This window comes from Eublepharis macularius, chromosome 1 (genome assembly GCF_028583425.1).
Source record: "Eublepharis macularius isolate TG4126 chromosome 1, MPM_Emac_v1.0, whole genome shotgun sequence".
Lineage (NCBI taxonomy): Eukaryota > Metazoa > Chordata > Lepidosauria > Squamata > Eublepharidae > Eublepharis > Eublepharis macularius.
The window spans coordinates 216,978,828-216,997,767 of NC_072790.1; the positions used below are offsets into that span (position 1 = coordinate 216,978,828).

General features: G+C 43.3%; 1 protein-coding gene across 1 annotated transcript in view; it reads left to right on the plus strand.

Annotated features, from left to right (window-relative positions):
- SANBR (SANT and BTB domain regulator of CSR) overlaps positions 1 to 18,213 on the plus strand; it is a 41,644-nt gene extending 23,431 nt beyond the window's left edge. Inside the window, exons 10-21 of the mRNA XM_054979976.1 lie at positions 627 to 750; positions 1,098 to 1,250; positions 2,042 to 2,187; positions 2,335 to 2,434; positions 4,385 to 4,417; positions 7,341 to 7,440; positions 8,555 to 8,646; positions 8,969 to 8,997; positions 10,549 to 10,622; positions 12,366 to 12,454; positions 14,690 to 14,781; positions 15,808 to 18,213. Of these exons, the coding sequence (XP_054835951.1) occupies positions 627 to 750; positions 1,098 to 1,250; positions 2,042 to 2,187; positions 2,335 to 2,434; positions 4,385 to 4,417; positions 7,341 to 7,440; positions 8,555 to 8,646; positions 8,969 to 8,997; positions 10,549 to 10,622; positions 12,366 to 12,454; positions 14,690 to 14,781; positions 15,808 to 15,844 (1,069 nt within the window). The 3' untranslated portion in view covers positions 15,845 to 18,213. The remainder of the gene's footprint in view (positions 1 to 626; positions 751 to 1,097; positions 1,251 to 2,041; positions 2,188 to 2,334; positions 2,435 to 4,384; positions 4,418 to 7,340; positions 7,441 to 8,554; positions 8,647 to 8,968; positions 8,998 to 10,548; positions 10,623 to 12,365; positions 12,455 to 14,689; positions 14,782 to 15,807) is intronic.
- Positions 18,214 to 18,940: the final 727 nt, after the last annotated feature.

The following is an 18,940-nucleotide window of genomic DNA, read 5'->3' on the forward strand; positions in this document are numbered from 1 at the left end:
TTGTCTCACATTTTCCTCTGAGCCTTAAAATCTGAGGGGTGAATTCTGTACAGTCACATGGATCTCCTTTGCAGCTGATGCCTGGGTTTGCAGCCCCATGTAATCCTGTGGAAGAAGACTGTATTATTGTTGTTGTTGTTTTGTTGTTATTTATTATTATTTGAATTATCCAAAACACAATCAACAATAAGCAGAGGTCACATGTTATTATTGATTGGCCTTGCTAAGCTGATACAAGTTTCCGCCGGAGACCTAAGTATCAACCAGTTATCGGCGTAATATGTACACTGTTCCAAGTAGCACCGTCTTTTGCAGTTCTGCATGTGTTATGTCAGAAAGCTGCAGTTTTTCCACTTGAATTGCAAAGTTTTTCAAGATGGTTCCAGGTGCCCCGATGACAATGGAGACTACTGTTGCATTCTTATTCCACAGTTGGGTGATTTCTGTTGCCAGACCTCTATATTTAATCATTTTTTCTTGTTCCTTTTTTTCAACTCTGGCATCCCCAGGAATTTCAATGTCGATTAGCCAGACTTTTCGATTTTCCACGACTGTTATGTCTGGTGTATTATGTTCAATGTCTTTTTCTCTGATCCATCTAATTAACTTCTTGCCTCTGTACACAGAGATAAATCTTGGGAAGTCCATGAATACTTGTTGAGTCTTTTTGAAGAATTAAAATCTTGGCGAGATGTATACTGGCGTCTTTGGGGAACTATCAATTGGCTAACCTGTTCAAGATGTAATCAAGTGAGTACTAGGGTGTGTGTGGGTCCCCCTCCTGACTCTCCTTCTCCCAAACAGAAAATATCACTTTTAGAACTAAACTGCTGAACACTCAGGGCAGGCTTGAATAGCAGACATGTGATCAATTTAATTTGGCAAATCATTCTGTGATCATACAGACTATTGTTTCATCAATATTGCATCCCCCCACCACCCCTGGCTTTACAGCTGCTGCTCTTAATTTATACGTTACGCTGTCCAATCCCTAGCTGCCACATATCTCCACAATTAAGCAAATTGCAGTTCACTTTCAAGTAGAAAATTAGCCCCTGAGAGCGGTGGTGATATTTTTCTTACTACATCTCTTCCAGACATTCCTATGTACTGAATTCTCACATTGCCAGTATCACACTCAGCCAGTCCTCTACCCGGGCATTGCAAGTGCTCTTGGTTCTCCTGGCATTGGAGTCTATTCCTGCTGTAACCAAAAGGTTCTTAGATTTGATCCTGCTCCTCTTCCAAAAGTAGGTATTTGGGAGAAGACTGTCTGAATCATACTCATCTTTTGCACTATGTAGGGGGAACAAATCTGAGCCAAGTTCCAGCAAAGGGGGGTTGTTATCTCCTCCACCCCTGCAGTGCTTTGGTGCCTGCTCCATGGTTGAATGAGATGGAACAGATCTTAGCATTTTTTCTTCCTGTGCAGCTAATCAAATAAGAAAATAATGTAGGGGAAGAAGCAGTGCCAAGTTGTGCTGGGGGTGGGGGGATGGGGTTGTCCTCTCCTTTGTCTTCTTGTCTGGCGTTTTTTGGAGTTAATGGTGCTGGTGGCACTGAGGTCCCTAGTGCTCCTAGAGCTGTGTCCCCCCTGCTCCTCTGCCCACATAGTACACATCATTCTCTGGTCTTACTTGCAGGGGTGGTGAGGGCTGTCGGAGCCCAGGGTCTCCTGTTACGCTGGCTGCTTCAAACTTTGCAGGCAGTGATTTCAAAAGAAGGTTGTTTGTGCAACATGCCTGCCAACTTTATCCATCTTGGCACTTTCCAAGGCCCATTTAAAATTATATGCAAACCCAGCATGTAAAGTAACTGTGCTTACTTCTTTATGATGCTAGAGCTTAACCATGGTTCGGTGTTGCTTCCAAATACTCAAACTAGGATTGGCTGCCACGAGCCAAGAGGAAAGGAGGGGCACAGGCATACTAATAAATAGAAAAAAGCAAGCTAGGTTGTCAAGCCGTAGTTTGTGTGATTATGTGTGTATAAAGGAAAGCTGTCTAACCCAGCATCACTCTCTGTGTCTCTTTTGTCTAAGGGGTGCAAAGTGAGGGATCATGTGATTGGAGTGCCTGCAGGAGGCGAAGGCGGGGATGCTGTGCCCTATCAGACTGCTAAGATCCTGCATGACCTGTGTCAACACAGAAATGTCATAGTTGTGCCTTTTGAAAAAGATCAAAATAGGTGAGATGCAGATGTATATTCGGGTGTCTCATACGATTTTAATCTCTTAGTAAAATGATTCCCAGACTGAGGTATCAGGAGCTGTGTAAGCTATAGAATCCATAGAGCTGTGATCCATAACCTTGCTAAACCATTGCTTCTTTTAAGTGATTCTGGAATTGGGCTGTGTGACGAGAAGAGTATTGAATGTGATGTGCTTTTGGAGCCAAATTCACCGTGGGGTCCCAAAACAGGAGAAATTAATGCTGTGAGTAACTCTCCCCCCTCCCCCTGTTTTATGCTTAGCACTTCCTGGTAGTTCTAGTGCATGATTATAGGATAGATCCAAGTTCTCATCAGTGGAGGGAGTTTGTAGGAGTGCGTCCATTGTGCCTTTCCTTTCCGCAGCGCCTCCTCACGCGCTGCTGCTGAGACTTGAGGGCCTCTAGAAAGATTGCATGAGGGGCTATTTATTTACAAAATGTATCCCTCCGTTCTTTGCCTTCATCAGGGCCACCAAAGTGGCTAACAAGATTAAAAACATTACGTGTATTAAAACCACATCTGAAGAACCTTTAAAACCAAATGAAAACCTGTCATTCAAACAATTAAAACCAAGCTAAAATACACATACAATTAAAACCAAGTTAAAATGCACATGCAATACAATAAAATAGATATACATAAAAGAACCCAAAACAGGCAGGAAAGAGGAAACAAAAGTCAGATGAAACAAACAAACAAAAAATCCTCCTGCTGGTGGAAGGCAGCAATAGGAGGGGACAAGCGAGTCTCTCTGAGGAGACAGTTTCAGAGGTTTGGAGTCACGACTGAGAAGGCCCTCACCTGGGTTGCCACCTGCCTAGTCTCCGAAGGCCGGGGGCACCCGAAGCAAGTCCCAGAACATGACTGCAGTGGTTGAGTAGGCTCATAAGGAAACAAGTGGTCTTTCAGGTATGCCGGTCTGAAGCCATGTAGGGCTTTAAAGGTCAGCACCAGCACCTTGAATTGTGTCCAGAAACAGATTGGGAGCCAGTGTGGATGGGCTCTAGTTTTAACTAGAGCAATACGGTTCCTATGATCCACTCCAGTCAACATCTTGGCTGCAGCATTCTGTGCCAGGTGAAGCTTTCTGAACACACTTCAGGGGCAGCGCCGAGTAGAGCACTTTGCAGTTATCTAATCTAGCAAAAATTGCATTTGGGTCAAAGAGAACACACAGACTTGTGTGAGTGAAGCAGCCTCTGAACAGAGAGAAATTTGCCCAAGTGTTTTTGGGGGGATCTTGTCTGATTTTTTTTCCTTCTTGCTGAACCCTGCCCCCACCCCCCAGTAATGTGGCCACATTTGTTTCCAGACACAGGAGTGAGATTGCAGGCTGTACTGTGTTCACAACCTGCTGAAGCTTCTGGTCACCCCTAGCCTAAAGCATATTGTAGTAATCTAACTATCTAATCAGATTGTATATAATTGTGGCCAGATCTCATTTTTCAAGGAAAGGCCATGGTGTGCATATCAACTGAAGGTGGTTAAAAGGCGTTGCATGCCAGAGAAGAGACCCAGGTCTCCGTCAGAGGACGTGCATCTAATAACTAACCTGAGCTGCAAAGTTGCTCAGTGACACCTGTGCCTCACTCTGGCTGACTCCTTGATTGACCAACAACATCTCATATGTATTTCTTTGTTGGCTTTCAATCTCATTTTTCAGTTGGAGTTCCAAAGTGTCTTGCAATATTCAAAAAATGCTGCGTTTAATAATAATACTTTGCAGTTAAAAACAAAAATAAATGGACCTATGAGAGGAGCTCTTGGTGGGCAAAGAGGGAAGAAGGAAGAAGGAGAGGGGACAAGTCTGAACTGAGCTACGGTTAGGCTAGTGGGGGTGTCTTTGCCTGTCCCTTCTAACACTTGTCTGCCACAGGGAGCTGGTCTTTCACCATTGCTGTGGTTAAGGAGGGGATAGTTGGGCAGGGGTAGGTGTGCTGTAGCATGACTTCTGTCTAGACTGGGCTTCAGTTTATTCAGTAATGCTCATTTACTCCTAAATCAGTCTTCAAAACTCCTTTTTATTGTGATGAGCTTTAAATCAGAGAGCAGGGAGATGGGGTGGAGTGGTGGTGTTGGCCGAGTAAAAGCCGCTGCATTGATCTGGCCTCCTCTTCCATTTGATAAACCTGTTATGCTCTCTAATACTCACTTTCACCCATTTTTTTTACAGTTCCTTTCTTTGAAAAACTGGACTCTCCAGCTGGTATGTTTCCCCAGTTACCTCTGTTCCAAAAAGCAATGTGCTGGATCCTGCAGGTCTCTTCTACCAGTGGCGGCCCCTTCCCCTGGTTCTAGGAGTCTTCCCTTGACTCAAGAAGCTTTGCAGCAGGAGAAGTCTCCTTGTGCCAGGGGGAAGACACTGCTGTCGGCAAAACTGGGATCCAACCCACACCCTTTTGAATTTTAAGTATCACAGTATATAAATTGATCATTTGCATCACAAATATTTTTGTCCTGGCTCTCTGATATGACAGCTCACAGGATCATGTGAGCTGGGGTTCTGTGGATGGTGTGCCTGTGCTGGGCCAACAGTCTTGGGCCTAAAGGCAAAGAGCCTGTAAATAATTGCTGTTAGTAACAAGGTGTTTCTGCAGTCCTGGAGCAGTCTATAAATGTTAAACAGGTAGTATAATGATGTGTGATCCAGGGATTGTTTTTGCTGAAGCATCTGAGTTCTCAACTTACTGGTCCAGGCCTGTGCTGCAATATAGGAACAGCAGGCGACATGCATGATCGGTGAACCTTGTATGGCATTTGCATCATGGGGGAAGACGCTGGGCATTCTTTGGGGTCGTTGGCGTCCATCAGAGACTGCTGCAGTTCTGAAGAACCTTCAGACGAGGTTCCCTTTAGCTCTCATTCACAGTTTTCAAGTCCCTGTTGAATTTATTTGTTTAGTTATGTCCAACCCAAACCCTCTGAACAGCCTTTATTTAATGCATTATTTTATTTATTTCTTGTAAAAATATGGTTTAAAACTACACAAAGAAATGGGAATTTGCTAAAAAAAAATTCCTCCAACCAACAGCAGCAACTTTGATGGCTAAACTAGACATGATGACTCAGAAGATCTATGATGAGGACCTCTTGCATCTTTTCCCTTTTTTTCTTTTGGTCATTGTATTAATAGGCAATCCCATGTGGCTACTTTGAAGATCGAGGTAGAGGTTGAGATTGGGTAGGAGGGGAAGCATTTTATTCTGTTCCCAGTTTCAGTTGGCTTCTGGGTCCCAAACCTCGTGTGAGGATGGGTACACGTGCTGTGCCTACTGACCTTAGTCTTCTGCTGAACAAATTACAGGTTGGAAAGCGGGATGGGACTGAGTTAATCCAGTGTAGGTTAATCCAGTGTGTGTGCACGTTACGTGCCCTCAAGTTGCTTCTGATTTATGGTGACACTATGGATGAATTACTTCCAGAATGTCCTCTCATTAACAGCCTTGCTCAGATCTTGCAAAGTGGAGGACGTGGCTTCCTTTATTGAGTCAAGCCATCTCATTTTGGGTCTTCTTCTTTTCCTACTGCCTTTCACTTTTCCTAGCTTTAGAGTCTTGTCTTCTGATGATGTGACCAAAGTACAATTGCCTCAGTTTAGTCATTTTAGCTTCGAGGGAGAATTTAGACTTGAATTCATCTAAAACCCACTTATTTTTCTTTTTGGCTGTCCGTGGTATCCGTAAGACTCCCCTCCAGCACCACATTTCAAATGAATCAAACCTGGAGTGGGCAACCTTTTTTGACTCAAGTGCTGAAAAACTGCAACATCTACTTGTGAATGTCCTGGTAAACGGAATGAGGGGCGGGGCAGGGAGAGATGAAGGTTGTCCCTGTCCAGACACGCATGGAGCAAACCAAGGCCCAGTGATACAGCCAGCATCTCAGGGATTCACCTGGGTCTTCCTGGGTGCATGTCTGGGAGACAATGACATAAGCCCCGCCTGTTGCCTTCTCCAGAAGGGCTGCAAATGCCTCACTTGCTTAGCCAGAGAATGGCCCTATTACTATGGACCCATTACTTGCTTGGGCTGGCACCTCTCTAGCCTCGGATGGCAGGGGCAGCTGAAGCCAGATGACCAGATGAGCTGGTATGCTGCTGTCAACATATGTGCTGGGATATGTCTACCTCTTAAAACTCTCTTACCTTTCCTGTAACCACTTCCCAGATCTTCGAAGCAACCACATGGGCTACCAAGTAGTAAAGCCAGAAAATCTTGCCAGGACACCCAAACTAGAGATCTGCATTGTATCCATTTTGACCACAGAAACTAGTTTTGTACATGTTTGTGCTTGGGAGAGGTTGCATCAATAGCAGAGGCCCAGATTGTCCTTCCCGTGTGTCTCTGATGTGGCCAGGCAACTTTAGCAGAGAGAGCCAGTTTGGTGTAGTAGTTAAGAATGGCAGGAATCTGGAGAACTGAGTTTGATTCTCCGCCCCTCTTCTTGAAGCCAGCTGGGTGACCTTGGGTCAGTCACAGCTCTCTCAGAGCTCTCTTAGTCCCACCCACCTCACAGGGTGATTGTTGTGGGGATAATAATAACATACTTTGTAAACCACTCTGAGTGGGTGTTACGTTGTCCTGGAGGGTGGTATATAAATCGAATGTTACGTTATTATAGCAGCAGCATTCTTTCTGGAAGGGGGAGGTGGGACAGAAAGCTGTATTAGGAGTGTATCCTGTGTTTTTTTTCATAATCTGGAATCCTGATATTTTCCGTCCAAGTATTAGTGAAAGGTGCCATCTCAATTTAAGCTGTCCGCTTCACTGATTTTTTTTTCTTTTTCTAAGAAAATTTGGCAGTGGCCTTTCAGAAACAGTGGAGTGCAAAATTTAGATACGAAACAGTTTCCAGATAAATATCCCCAATAAATGTGCAAGAAGACTCATTCCTCTTTGAATGAGTTTGGGGGTGGGGGGTGGGGTGAACTGCTGAACCAATCCACAACAGCATGAATTATAATGTTGACTAATCAAGAGGCAAGTTTTTATAAATATTGTCTGTTAAAAAGGCCAAGCTATTATTGTTCAGTATTGCTCTCTAGCAAGTCTTAAACTGTTTAATGGTTGGGCAGAGAAAAAGAAGAAAGGTGTATTTCACTTTTAACACTCCCTCCTTCATGACGATAGAAACAGCAGTTGCTGCTCTCGGAAGATGATGAGTATACAACTGGGTCTGAGGTCACGGAGGATGAAGTAGGCGATGAAGAAGAAGTATATAAGAAACCAGGTACATCCTTCCCTCTTTGTGGTGGTGCAAATGGTTTCTGATAGCCATTGAAAACTGGAATAAGAGAGAGGAGGTTTACCTTACTTGAAACAAACCCCATCACAAACTGGTTTCACCAAGTCAGAGTGAGCCCTGGGGTTAACATCATCTATTGGACATTTCTGCTTTTAACATTTAAGTTAGAATTGATTTGTGCAGAGAGACCATGAAAAGTGCCAGCCTATGTAAGTGCATTTTGGTGTGTCGTCGCTGCACATGTAAGGTCCAACGCACGGATGTCTGTGTGGCTTCCCTATGTGACATTGGTGGCTGGTGCATGAATGCTGTGTGCAGTGCCATTAAACAAGTTATTGGGGTGTGTAGGACTCACCTTACATATAAATCTGCCCCCAGTTTAGGCCTTAATTTGGGGAACCTGGCTTAGTTTAGAAAGCTTTTGGGGGGATGATTTGTTTTGAGCCTCAAAGGGCAGTTTTATTCTTTAGAACACTACAGAGGGCTATATGTTTCCACTGGGGCATTGGGGACAGTTGCAGAATATAAGCTGGAATTATCTGGGATGGAACAAAATGCCCAAAGTGATTTTTCCCTCCCAAAAAGAGAGAGCGTGTATATCCTAATAGTGCCATCCTAAGAACAGTTGTAGGAACAAGCCTCATTGAGCAGATAAACCTGATAACCCTGCAGAATGTTCTCTGATTTGTACTCTACGTCCTGAGATGTTGCCAAAAGCTCTTTCCCCCCCGCCCCCCCCCCTGTTTAAAATTGCTGGTTGGTTCCCAGCCTCCTCCACCGGAATGCCAGTGTGCTGTATGGTTCAGAACGTTGGTCTAGCATCAGAGAGAATAAAGTTCAAATTCTTACTCAGCCTTTACTGGGTGATCCTAGGCCACTTACTATGATCTCTCTGTTTAGCCTGATTTGCTTTGCAGCATCACGAAGATGACAAATAAAATTTGAAGCGTGTCCTTCCAATTCCAGCATAAATTTAAGTGACCGGACAGTGTTGTTTTGTGGGGCAGTGTATGAAGTGGAGAGGAGAGGAGGGTTGTCTTGCCCAAGTTTTTACACTGGCTCTTGTTCGTGTTCTTCAAAAACTTCTTCTAATTTGTAGGAAGAAAAGAGAGGCCAAAGAAGTTCATCAAACAGCCAAAGAAACAAGGGTCTTCTCCTAGTGTCCAAAAGAAGGAAAAGGTATTGGAGAAGGTAAATTGGAGCATTTAAATAATTACCTTAACTCACCATGAGGACTGAACCCTTTTCTTTCACTTTACTCAGAAGTAATTCCATTAGCAGCAGAGGAGTTTTAATCCCAGGTAAAGTGCATAGAATTTTATCTGCTTTCTTCCTGGACATTTTGTGATAATAGTTATGTAATTGTTTACACAATCATTTTTTTTTTCTGTTCTGTCTTGGGAAGAACTTTGAGTGATTCAATAACCTACCAGTTCTCAACAAGTAGCATTGATCCATGAAGCTTAATTTTTTTTTTACCGTATTTTGTGTTTGTCCTTTTCTCTTTGAACAGTCTAACTCTCGAGATGCGTCTCCTTTTGTGTAAGTATTAGCCCTAATATCTTAAACATACAAGATGTCAAGATGAACTTTTTGACTGGCTTAAAAAAAATGAACGACTATGTCCAGGGGCAGCAAAACTTGAACATACAGTGGAGGGCGGAAAGGTCTTCTTGCCCTGCTTCTAAGCTTCTTGGAGGCATTCGGTGAGCCAGCATTGGAAAGTTAGCCTGGATTAGATACACCTTTTATTCTGTCAAGCAGTAGTGGTGTGTTATTCGCAACAAAGGTTATTTGAAAATTTGCCAATGTGAAATTTGAATATATTTTAGAATTTAGGCTGGGTAATACAGTTTACAGTCTCTGTATTTCACTTGAGGGGTGTATATGTGCATATACTGGTTGTCATAATTGAAGTTTGAGTTTCAGCTCCTCCCCACCCCAGCTGGGATTTTGGCCCAAAAATGTTTTGTACTAATTGTAGATACTGAACTGCCCCATATAGAACTGCACATTGTAGTAGTCCTGTGCGAATGTTAATCTATGCAGAGGTGACCATGGCTGAGTCCTGCCTGTCAAGGACACCTGCAGATGGTTCCCCAGCCGTAGCTTTGAAAAAGTACTGAGGACATCGAATGCCTCCATCCGCAACCAAATCTATTAATACTGCCCCCCCCCACCACATCCATGAACCTACTTTTTCCTGGATTTACAACCCCATTCGTAAGAGTCTTGACTCAGTAATCCTCCATTTGGCCCTATTGTTGACCAGTTGTTGTCTAGATTGAGCTTTTGTTTATTGGTTCTTATTCAGCCTATTACCAGCTCCAGACATCTGTTAATAATCATAATAATAACGTTTGATTTATATACCGCCCTTCAGGATGACTTAACACCCACTCAGAGTGGTTTACGAAGTATGTTGTTATTATCCCCACAACAACAAACACCCTGTGAGGTGGGTGCGGCTGAGAGAGCTCCTAGAAGCTGTGACTGACCCAAGGTCACCCTGGTGGCTTCAAGTGGAGGAGTGAGGAATCACACCTGGTTCTCCAGATTAGAGTTCCATGTTCTTAACTACTACACCAAACTGGATGTTCAGAACAAAATCGAGAGGGTGCAGAAGAGAGCAACGAGAATGATCAGGGGTCTGGAGACTGAGCCCTACGAGGAAAGGCTGAGGGCCTTGGGAATGTTTAGTTTGGAGAAGAAGAGATTGAGGGGGGACATGATTGCTCTCTTTAAATATTTGAAAGGCTGTCATTTGGAGGAGGGCAAGGAGCTGTTCCAGTTGGCAGCAGAGGGTAGGACTCGAAGCAATGGGCTTGAATTACATGCAGAAAGGTACTGGCTGGATATTAGGAAAAACTTTTTTACAGTCAAAGTAGTTCAAAGGTGGAATCAGCTGCCTAGGGAGGTGGTGAGCTCCCCTTCACTGGCAGTTTTCAAGAAGAGGCTGGATGAATATTTGTCAGGGATGCTTTAGGCTGCATTAGGCAGGGGGTTGGACTAGAAGGTCTGTATGACCTTCTGTGATGACCCAACTCTGTGATTCTGTGAACATCCACTGATTCATCTTCTTTGTTTCATTAGTGTGAGCATGCAGCAGAGTAAATGGGATTCTTCCAGATCATTGAGGTACAATCAAGATGCTCAAAGAGAAGAAGGTAAGACTTAAAAAAAAACCTTTCCTTGACTTGTTCAGGGTCATTATGGGAATAAAAACAAAACAAAACCTGTATTTCACAAATGTGTATATGAGAAATAGGCTGGGTTCCATAATGCAGAAACTGAATCCATATCATTTTTGTGTTTAATGTTGATGGATTTAAATAAATTTGTTTATGACCAGGGATATAAAGTTTAGCCGAGATAAATATGAGGCCCTTGCACACTTCAGTGCATTTGTAGAATCCCTTTGTGAACAAACTGCATTCATTCGAACTACCTGATAATATAAACAACAGAGTCTGTTAAGGGGGAAATGACCGACTATAGAATGAGGAAAGTGTTAGCCATACCTATGATGTATCTTCAGACCTATAGTAATCTGAGGCTAGATGGGTAGTATCTGAAAAAGGGCCTTCTCAGTTGTGGCACCAAAATTATGGAATTCCTTTCCAAGGGGGATTCGTCTTCCCCTCCCATCATTATTTTCTGCCGGTGGGTGAAGACTTTTCTGTTTTGTCTGGTGTTTTCTGATTTACTATCCATCTTGCTTGTTTTAATCACTGGCTTTACATATACGTACAGTTTTTAAACTTGATTTGTATCATCTTTTTAACTGTTTGCTGCCTTGAGGGCAGGGGTGTGTAGGCTAAAAAAAACCTGGTATTTTTTTGGATTTGGGTATCAGGAATCTGATAAATATTGGTATTCCCAATATTTGGGATAAAAAATACTGGTATAGTATTTGGATTTGGGTTGTTTGGGGAATCTGAATATATTTGGCTCTGTTATTCCCTATGGGAAAATATTTACAGGCAGCTGGAGGGGCTGTTTGTCAAGCAAACTACTCCAAAATTACCGCAGACTTCCTGTTGCCTGTCTACTAAAGACTCTCCCAGTTTCAACTGAATTGGACCATGGGGTCAAGTTCTGTGGGCCCCTGCTACTCTTCATTGTTCTGTGGGCCCCCGGCTACTCTTCATTGTTTCTTACGGAGGGAAAAATCCAAGGCTTTCTGCAGGAAACAGAAGCCTTAGCCAGGTTAGCCAAACAAACATACAAGATTAACCAGTGGCCAAAAGCCTCCCAATAGAAACAGGACCAACAAAGCCCAATAGAACAAATGTCAAACTGGAGAATCTTAGCTGAACCAACACCAAACCAGAAAATCCCAACAGAACCAATTGAAGCAAGAGGGAGAATATTGCAAGCCCAAAAGTTATTTTTCAGGTATATTTTCGGCCTGAATATACCAAATCGCAACCCCTACTTGAGGCTTTAATTTGGCCAAAAGGTGGGATTCAGATGTTTTAAATAAATACCTAAGCGGCCTCTGGTGTGTGTTGCATGCTGGCTAGCGCACTCATTCAACATCATGCAAGAGTGTTGAGAAGCTACATATGTGGTACAGATACAATCTTATCTTTCCCTCTCCCCTTGTAGCTCAGGAGCGTCCGGGTTAGTGCTTTCTTCCCAGAATTCTCACCAGACTACAATTCTCAAGAGGCTTTGAGGGAAACCATGACAGTTTAATAGGTGGAGGGGTGGGGTGGGAGGAGGAACATATGTAGGCTTTTTATGTCCTGTGCGTCATTGTGTTGTGGAAAAAATGTAGCCATGGCTTTTGGCAGGAATGAAGAGCACCAGCAGTCATTTTTCTCCATCTGATAGTGAGAGTTTAAGGTGTTAACTGGGTACAGAAATTGTTTTTTCTCAACTTGGACATTTTGTGTTTCTTGCAGATCAACGGAGAATGGCCGAGATCACAGGACACCTAATAAAAATGAGGCTGGGAGAACTTGACCGAGCAAAATCAAAAGAGAACAAAGAAGTGAGTTTTGTTCATTAATATTTCTGTGGGTGGGGGTGCTTCTGGTCTTTCCGCTTGCAGTTCTGTTTCATAGTGAGATGCTGCACTCGCCTGAGTCTTTCTGGATCCGATTGAATAAATGACAAAAGGTGTCCCCCAGCACGCTAGCTTGTTCCAAGAAAGAGCTGTTAGTGTACCATAAGAAACAAGTTAATACTGGATGCTGCCCATTGCATCCCTGTATGATATTTCACTCTGGCCTTGCCCCCGTGTAATCAGTGTCCCAATGGGGATGAGTAGTTGGAGAAGCGTTGAGTGTGATTGGATCATTCGTTCATGGCACAGAGATGCAGCTGTACTAACCAGTGTTTTACACATGGGAACAGCAGCCACAAAATTAAACTAAATCTGATCAGCTTCTATAAAGAATTCACCATCCCAATCCCCATACTTTCCTTTCGTTTCAGCTCCGTTTTCCCAGATATTCTCTAAATTGTACTTTTGCCAACCCAATGTTGCCACTAACCAATGGAAACCCCCTCCTGCAAATCATTGGATGATCAGTGCATTATTATTAATTATAGTGCTTATATTATATTACATCTGGTGGTTGGGGTCCCAAGACAGATCGGGAATTCTGTTGGTGTACTGTTTGCTCTGCTGCTTGACAGTCTTCCTTCCTGAGCTGGTGTTGGCATTTGGTGTTGAAATTGCCACCTAGGATTCTCCAGTATCTATGCCAAGGTCTTGCTGTCCAATGCAGCTCAGAGCTTCGTGGCTGCCATGACAACCATAGGGTTGTCTTGGGTAAAATCTGGTCCATGAACATAGCTGGGCATTCTTTCCCTTTGGTGTTCTGCACGGGACATGTGTATGTGAGAGTCATCTAATTTGGCATGGGGAAGATTAATTTAACTACGTTGTCGTGGTCAGATCCTTATCTGGTGGGGTTGAGGCTAAAGTAAAAGAGATTCAGAATCCCTGTAGTAATGGGAGAACAAATAGGCCGCATCAGCTGCTGAGGAAGTTGCTGTGTGCTTTTGGGAGCCGAGATGCAACAGGCCTCTTGCGACCCTAAACAGCACTTTTGCACAGTACTGTATGGATGCGATAGCTGCTGAGATGTGGGTTTTCTTCACTGACCTCACTGACACAAAGAAAGGCTTCAAACTAGCTCTAACTTCTGTGGGACTCAGCCAGAGTCATCTTCACTGTATCTCTAATTCCAAGAGTGATTTGTGTGTGTGTGTGGGGGGGGGGAGTGGAACTGAGGAGTAGCACAGCTGTTCAGTCCCTAACCTGGATAGCCCAGGCAAGCCTGATCTCGTCAGATTTCAGAAGCTAAGCAGGGTCAAATTTGGTTAGTAATTGGATGGGAGACTTTCAAGAAGACAAGGGTTGCTATGCAGAGGCAGGCAATGGCAAACCACCCTCTGTTCGTCTGTAGCCTTGAAAATTCCAGCAGGGTCACCATAAATCAGCTATGACTTGATCGCACTTTCCACCACCACCATGACTGTTCAGAAGTGTACATGAACTGCCGAGAAGTAAGCGCCCAAGAACGATGATGAGTCTGATCTCTGTGTTTTTCCTGTTATACTGTTTGCTTGCCTAGACAAGAAATAAAGAAATTTTCTCTACTTTTCTTATCTGATTTGGGACCTAAACCCAGGGCTTTTTTTCAGGGGGAATGCGGTGGAATGGAGTTCCAGAACCTCTTGAAAATGGTCACATGGCCAGTGTCCCCGCCCCCAGATCTCCAGACAGAGGGGAGTTTAGATTGCATGTGGAGGGCAATCTAAACTCCCCTCTGTCTGGAGATCAGGGGGCGGGGCCACCAGCCATGTGACCATTTCTCTGAGGGCAACCCACTGAGTTCCACCGCCTCTTTTCCCAGAAAAAAAGCCCTGTCTAAACCGATGAGATGCTGAGAGATCTATGAACTGATCTTGACAGCAGTTTTAAATGGAAATCATATCTGTATGGGGTGCCAATTAGGATCAGTGCTAAAGTGCAAGGGAAGGGTTTGTTTTGATGTAAACTTTTTTCCACATGCTGTTACTTTACTCAAAAGACAACTCCCCACCGCAACTGACATGCTGAAATGAGGCAGTGTGTGTGCTTATGAAATTAAATGTAGACAGTCGGCTGCCTGTTCTTCATCCTGTCCTTTCCCACCCACCTGCTTCTGTGCTGTGCAGTAAGAATAAAGTCCTTGTTTGTAACCAATACCTGATTGGCTTCTGTGGTTTACAGTCTGCCGCTGGAATTTATGCAAGGCTTGAAGCTCAGATCAGGGCAACAGCACAAGTCAACAGTCGCCAGAACATCCCAGAAAAAAATATAAGGTAAGGCATTACTGAAACAGAGGAGGAGGGAGAAATACATTTTAATAACTGCTGATCAAAGTGTTCCTCCGTTAAGTCTTTGTGAGAAATAGCAGACACAGATTTTTCTGCAGTTAGAGTGAATTGCACTAGCAGACAGTGGTGCTGAGCATCTCAGCGAACCCTTGTCCCTGATTGAAGGCTGCACCATCACGGTCAGCAATTCTTTTATCATTAAAAAACCAAGCAGTATCAAAATTCATTGCTAGAGCTCAGCAGAGCCTATTTGCATAGTTGAAAACATATACTACACATTATTGATAATTAACATGCTGGTTCATAATCCATAAAGTTTTTGCTATCTAAACACTACTTGTTGCAAGTCCTTTATTAGGCAGTGGCACATGTGAGATCTCCAAGTCATACATATACACAGGTGCATCCTGTAAAGCATGTCTAAGAAGCCCCCTAGTCCCATAAATTTTCCCCTGCTATTCGCTTCACATACTAGTTATTCTAGCATCTCACCTTCCCCTCCAATAGACTTTAACTTACAGATCGCAAGGGTTTTTTAAAAGAAGAGCCATATTTTGTTCTGTACTGAACTACATTTGACTAGAACCATAGGTTGCAGACCCCTGCTCTACTGCTAAGTTGTTGTGGATTTGTTGGATTAGTATCAACAAATACCATGATAATTATGAATTGGTGGTGTTTTTTTGGCATATCCTAAATCTGCCAATTTATTCCCCTCCCCCTCCCCCTGGTCTCCTCCGATTCTCTTGCCAACTCCTTATTCTGTGTGGTTACAGGAGACTAGTACAGCTATTCCGCTAGAATTTATAACTTGGGGTGTGTGCGTGTGTGCTTTAGATGTTGTTTTCGGCATGGGGTGGGAACTTACTGTACATTTTGCAAGAGTTGATCTTCTTCTCCTTCCGTAACACCGTTTCATGTAGTCAAGTGGGCTTTGCAATCATTAGAAGTAATGGCCTCTAGTTTGATAACTGTTGCTCAGAATGTGTTAATATATTTCTCTAAATTCAGGACTAAAACCCGCTTTGCCCAAGGCCGCCCAACGTAAAACACAAACTTGCTCCAGAACAGAAGCCAAAGCACTTTTCTGCCTCCTCAAACTGCAGTGGACTCCAGCTCCTGGGGACCCATCTTCCTGAAGCTTTTTAAAGTTACTCATTTATTACTGTATGCCATTTACATTTATTATGGTTTTAATGGATGAATGAAGATTTTCTTGTATGCTTAAGGTGTAAGTACACCATTTCTTGTTTGAAACAAAGTGCATTTTTTTTGCTAAGCAATGGTGCATTTCTAGACCTTGCAAAATGACTTTATTGAAGAGGAGCAGGGAGTGGGTATTAAGGGTGGTGAGTTTCATATTCACATGGTGCTTCTGAGTTTTGAGCCAAGGATCTGCTATTTATCTGTATTTGAATATGTATTGAAGGGCTATCAATGATCTGGCTGTGCTGGAACTCTATTTAAATCAATGCCTGTGCTACCTGGTTAAAGTTTACACTGAGTTGAATGGCTAGGTTTCTCCAAATCTGCTTTTTTTCTCATTCTGGGCATGTATCCTACGCTATAAGTAACTTCCTTACCACTCTCTGCTGTATTTTCCTTGAGACTTGATTTATTTTTGTAGTAAGCCATGCCCACTGCACGATGCAGTGCTGTTGTCACTACACCCACACACTGGGAGCCATGCTAGAAATACTTCCAAATGCAGACTTCTGACATCTGTAGTGTCTAAAACAAGAATCTTTATGGAAAAGGAGCTGCATGATCCAAGTCCATAGGCTGTGTTACAGAGCCCCCTACTGGTCTTGCTGCAAGGAACCATATGGGCTAAATTTAGGTGAAATGTACATGTATTTTATGCTCTTCCAACCATTGAAAAATGGCTTGTAGAACATCTTTTTGTTGCTCAAGGTGGTAAATAGAACCAGTTAAGATGTATTCCGTATTTACAGTTAAAACAAATTAGCTTAGGTAGCAGAAACCAGATTGGCATGCCTAGTTGGCTACAGCCTCAAAATCTGCCACAATAAAACTGCCTTGCAGCTCCCCCCACCCCACCCTTTACACATCCCTGAAAAGGGATGTGATCCTGACCCTGCTGTGCATACTTACAGTGTATTATCAGAAAGTACTACTGGCTGGTGCATCCTTAACACATTTAAACACGGAAATCAATATTGGACTTATCTGTATGAGCTTCGTCGGATATTCCTTAAGTGAGTCACCTTTCCCAGAGAAGTACTGAGTTTTGTTAGGGGTGGTAGGAAAGGCTGTCCAGCTGTGGGATATATCACAGCGTAGACAGTCTTCTATGAACAACCACCTGCTTGTGATACAGCCTTTTAAACTGCATCTCAAAGCAAATGTTGAAAGAGAAAAGGCAGAGGGGCAGCCCCAACACTTAGCCTGAACTTGTTCAAACTCTGGAAGATGCTTATGGACAGTGAGATCCTGGGAGGGAAGGGATGCTCTTTTAGCTGTCAGTGAGAATGAACTATCATGGGTAAGGCCAAGGTTCCATTCTCTAGCGGTATAGGAAGGTGACCCAAGTGGGGTGCAACATACCAGTATGGATGTTTATGGTCAGTGCCTAAGAATGAACTTGCTGACAAACTAGCCTCCTGAACACTTCATCCAAGAATGCTTAGGTATCCAGTGGACTTATGCCCCACAAATAAGGAAGAAATCCTATAAATTTCATATAGAGGGATGGTGATAGGGATATGCAGTGACTTCCAAAGGAGGGGAAGGTGCTTGATTTTGTAAGTGAGGAAGATGAAGGCTGTTTTATTTTCATTACTTTCTGCCCATTGGGGAAAAGAGACAGCTCACAGCAGAAGACCATTTGTTGCCTGAGACCTTGGAAAGCTACTGCTAGTCTGAAGGGATAATATTGAGCTGGATGGACCTATAGTGTTTCTGGGTAGAAGGTAATTTCAGATATTGATGAGAGGCGCTGCAGCATAGATTTGTGAATGAATGTGCCAAACACAAGCAAGATGCAAGTTGTCCAACTCTGGCATATCTCCTTGTGCTACCACAATGAAAAGTATGAGAGCACATATGAGCAAAAAGTTATAGTGCATTTTCATTGGCGTAAGAAAAAAATATGTTTACGGGGCATTTTACTCAGTCACAAGGATTGCAGAACTTACATGCATACACTTTGCAACTTAAGTAAAAATCGGCCCTTGACCCTGTAGGTGCATTAGTCCCAAACTAATTTCAAGTGTAAGGGAAGAAAAGTGCTGTTACATACCAAAATCATATTACTCAGTTTGACACATGCTTTTTTTTATCAGTACACCTCTCATGTAGCTGAAAGTCCTAATCATTAATGGGCCTTTCCACACCTAATGGCTTATCCTTTGAATTCTTGTCTCTTTGAAATAAATGCCTGATGAGTAAGTCTTCCTTTTGTGTACATTTAGCTGTACAAAAGCATCTCCAAAACATTGTTGGAACAGATATGTGAACACAATTGTTTATATGAACAGCTTTTAAGCCCCACAGGTTCCCCTACAGGCTGATTTTAGGGAACCCCTTTTGCTATGTTTTTGGCGTGCTGTAACACCGCCCCCCATACAGACATGTTGACAACCTTGTTCCTGAGCAAGCTGTCACATTTAGTGCAACAACCAGCAATCCTTCAGCTTACCCACCCATCTTTCTAAAGAACTGTGGGACATCTTAAGAGTACTGTATTTGCTGCTAGCTGTTCGTTTGGAGCCACCCCCCCTCCCACCCCCCGACCTCAGTGATACTTTTCTGCTTATTCATTTTCCCTGTAAAGAGATATTTCCTTATTGCTGTGCAACCCTCAGCCTGAAGGAAAAGGATAGTGATTGCATAAAGAATTGGGCTGGACCTAGGGGGCAAGAGCAAGTGCTGGTAGAAGGGCCAACAGAAGGTGGAAGCACCACCGTCTGGTAGCCACTGCAAACGAGGGCTGATACAAGGTCACTGAACAATGCTGCAATCTTACGGAAACTTAAGTGGAAGAATGTGCAATTGAATTTAACTGGGCTTATTAAATTCACGAGAATATGGGAAGATTCTAGCTGCATAAAGCCAAGTATCCTCTTTCCAAGAGTGACCAGCCAGAATCCTATCAGCATCTAGTACACTGTCTCTGAACATA